General features: G+C 40.4%; 1 protein-coding gene across 1 annotated transcript in view; it reads left to right on the top strand.

Annotated features, from left to right (window-relative positions):
- Window positions 1-3,121, top strand: part of LOC116101066 (glycine N-acyltransferase) — a 21,752-nt gene extending 18,631 nt beyond the window's left edge. The window contains exons 5-6 of the mRNA XM_031384760.1: window positions 1,602-1,773; window positions 2,616-3,121. Coding sequence (XP_031240620.1) covers window positions 1,602-1,773; window positions 2,616-3,018 — 575 coding nt within the window. The 3' untranslated portion in view covers window positions 3,019-3,121. The remainder of the gene's footprint in view (window positions 1-1,601; window positions 1,774-2,615) is intronic.
- Window positions 3,122-3,345: the final 224 nt, after the last annotated feature.

Here is a 3,345-nt window from a genome sequence, read left to right on the forward strand (position 1 = left end):
ATGGATTCTGGGAATATGGTGGCCGTTGTCCTGGTGACAGCTCTGTGGACCCACCCACATATCCGCTGTGGGCAGATTCTGAATGCTAACACCTGATATGTGTGACAAATTTTATAGATGTATCCAGAATCCTTAGGAAAAGTGGGTGCAGCGGTGCAGTTTTATCTTTGGAATCCCATGCAAGTAGTGACATTGATAGTTCATGATGTCACAGGGCACTTCTCGGGTCACCAATGACAGCAGTACTGGTGATAAGCATGCTCTTAGTGTCAGACTTCCTAAGTTGGTATCTGTTCTTGTCTATCTGATCCTTATGCCTTGCCCTCTCTGAGACTGTGTCTTTGTATGTAAATAACAGAGTAATAACAGTTCCAAAACACAAGAACAGGAAGAGCTTAGTGTGATGCTCATTGTTCTGGTTGCTCTAATTGCCAACTGGATACAAGCCAAAGTCACCTGGGAAGAGTTGCCTCATTTGGGTAATTGCCAAGATCAGATTGGCTTTGTGAATGTATCTGTAGGGCATTGCTTTAATTGTTAACTAATGGAAAAGTGCCCAGGCCACTATGCGTAGTACCTTCCCCAGGCTAGTGATCCTGGAGAGTAGAAGGAACTAGTTGAATGTGAACATATGAATGAGCCAGAGAGTAAGCCAGCAAGAAGTTCTGTGGTTCCTGCTTTGAGGTCCTGACCTGACTTCCTGTAGTGATGGATTGTGACCTGGAAATATAACCCAAATAAATCCTTTTGACCTGAACTGGGTTTCATTATAGTATTGTATAAAAACAACAGTATGAAACTAGAACATGGGGTAGGTCAGTTAATATTTGCTGTAATAGAAAACTCATACTAAGGTGAAACAGCAATTCAGTTTGGGCATTGTGGGCAGTTACTTGATGGTCTCTATATTTGTTCATTATCATATGCTGATTGGATGACTCTACTTGTTGCTTCACCATAGACTCATTCACATGTCTAGATGTTGGTTCTGGCTGTCAGTTAGTGCCAGCTCTTTGTTGTGAATATGACACAATGTGTCTCTAGCCAGCTAGCCTAGGACAGTTTAAATAAAACTAGTCTTAAGGTAAAAGGAAAAAAGAGAAAGGCCCAAGTTCTAACACTGTTAAGCCTCTCCTTCCACAAGTTCCCATTGGACATATAAGATATAGAAGGAGAGTATGCCATGAAACAGATGCCAGGAATTATGGTTAAGTTCTGAATCATTGCTTCAATAATCTGTCACATTGGAGACATAACTCACAAACTGATAGCTACCATATTTTAAAACTCAACCTCTTTGATTTTTCAAAACTACACAATTATGTAGCTTAAAAAAAAACCTTCATTCCAGCCTTTGTCTGCTCACAAAATGACTATGAATTGGTTCATTCCATATTATGTTTTCATTTTTATAAGACAGGGAGTGTTATGTCAGCCATGACTATATATGGTCATTCTCACTGCAACATCAACAGCATAGTCACAATCAAGATATTATCTTAAATCTTACACTTCTACCCCATTAGAGAGCCTGCTGAATGTGCCAACCATTACATCTCTCCTTATCAGTTCATTATGTGTTTCCTTATAACCGCATCTAGGTTCCCAGTTCCACCTGAATACGACAATACAAAATCTTGCAAGCGTCAAATCTTTCCAAGTCAAACACTCAGAAAACATCCTCTTTGTGTCATCAGAGACAATCAAGAAACTGTTCCCTTCCCTGCTGGATACAAAGAATTTACCGCTAGGAAGTGGCAAGCCCAAGGCCATGTGAGTTTGGCAAGACCTGCTGTATGCTTCTTACATCTTTCTCCTACAATCTTACTGACTGCCTGGCCCTAATTTTACTTTTTTCTTTATTGCCTACTCTCTAGTAGGTGACCCCCATCCATGCTCATGCAAGTAACTTTAATTAAATTCAGTTGCCCATACTACACACACACACAAACACCCACACACACACACACACACACACACACACACACACACACACACAGAAGAAGTGAAAAGAGAGAAACTTTTTGTAAAGAGGTCCAATAGAGTTGGGGGAGGTCCAATAATTAAATAATTATTTATTATTTAATAATTCCATGTACATAGACATGTATATGGAATTATTAAATAATAAACTTTTTAAAAGTTGCCATTATAATAGTGCCAGCAAGACAGTTTATCAGGTAAGAGCTTTGATGGACAAGGTTGACCACTTAAGTTACTGAGTTCAATCCCTGGGACCAACATGGTGAAATGAGAGAACCATCTGCCACATGTACTGTGATCCCTAGTATGTGTATATCCATACCCTCATACCATCACTAAAGAAGTGAAATGAAAAATGATCAGAATAATTTATAAAAGTATTAGTCAGACCACATTCCTCTCTGTTTACATCATTATAAGAGCAAAGTCCTCTGTCCACTGCTCTGACCTTTTTTATTATCACCCATTTCTTCAACCACACTGGCCTTTCTGTCCCTCTAGCATAAGCCCATCTATATTCCAGGACTTTGCATTTCTCACTTCCAGTTCTCGGTCCCTCAAGATAATAGGGATAGGAAGACATATATCCTTCTACTCACAGATTTTGCTTTTTCTTCTTGGACCCTCTATAGCAATCAAGACATGTTTAAACCTTCATCCTTGGATGTTACCCACGCTGCCTTGGTGAATAAATTCTGGCTTTTTGGTGGGAATGAGAGGAGTCAGAAATTCATTGAACGCTGCATAAAGAACTTCCCAAGTTCCTGTGTCCTGGGGCCTGAGGGAACACCTGCATCTTGGACTCTAATGGACCAAACTGGAGAGATGAGAATGGGAGGCACCTTGCCTGAGTACCGGGTCCAAGGTCTTGTCTCCTTTGTTGTCTATTCACAAGAACAGATTATGAAGAAACGTGGCTTTCCTGTATATTCTCACACTGCCAAAAGTAATACTGCTATGCAAAAAATGAGTTATACACTGCAGCATCTCCCCATGCCCTGTGCCTGGAACCAATGGAATTGTGTTCCTATGTGAAGCTGGACTCAAACATAAGATAGTGTTGGGTGGGACTGGTGATGTAATTAGATGGTGGACAAAGAGTGGAAGTGACTAAAAAGATAGAATAAATGGCAACCAGTTCCAAAAAAGTCTGTTCTCTGGGGAACCAGTGCCATAGCTCACTTTTGTCAGATTGCTCCTAGATTCCCCTTAAGTTCCTGAGTTTGAAGCAGGCCTATGTCCTTTTGTAGTGAACTCATGTAATTTAGCCCCTTCACATTTATAGGATCTATGTGATACTCCTTTATCAACTGCACAAGGCTCCAAATGGCTCCTCCTAGAAGCCATAGTGCAAAATTTGTA

This window comes from Mastomys coucha, unplaced genomic scaffold (genome assembly GCF_008632895.1).
Source record: "Mastomys coucha isolate ucsf_1 unplaced genomic scaffold, UCSF_Mcou_1 pScaffold21, whole genome shotgun sequence".
NCBI classification, from domain to species: domain Eukaryota; kingdom Metazoa; phylum Chordata; class Mammalia; order Rodentia; family Muridae; genus Mastomys; species Mastomys coucha.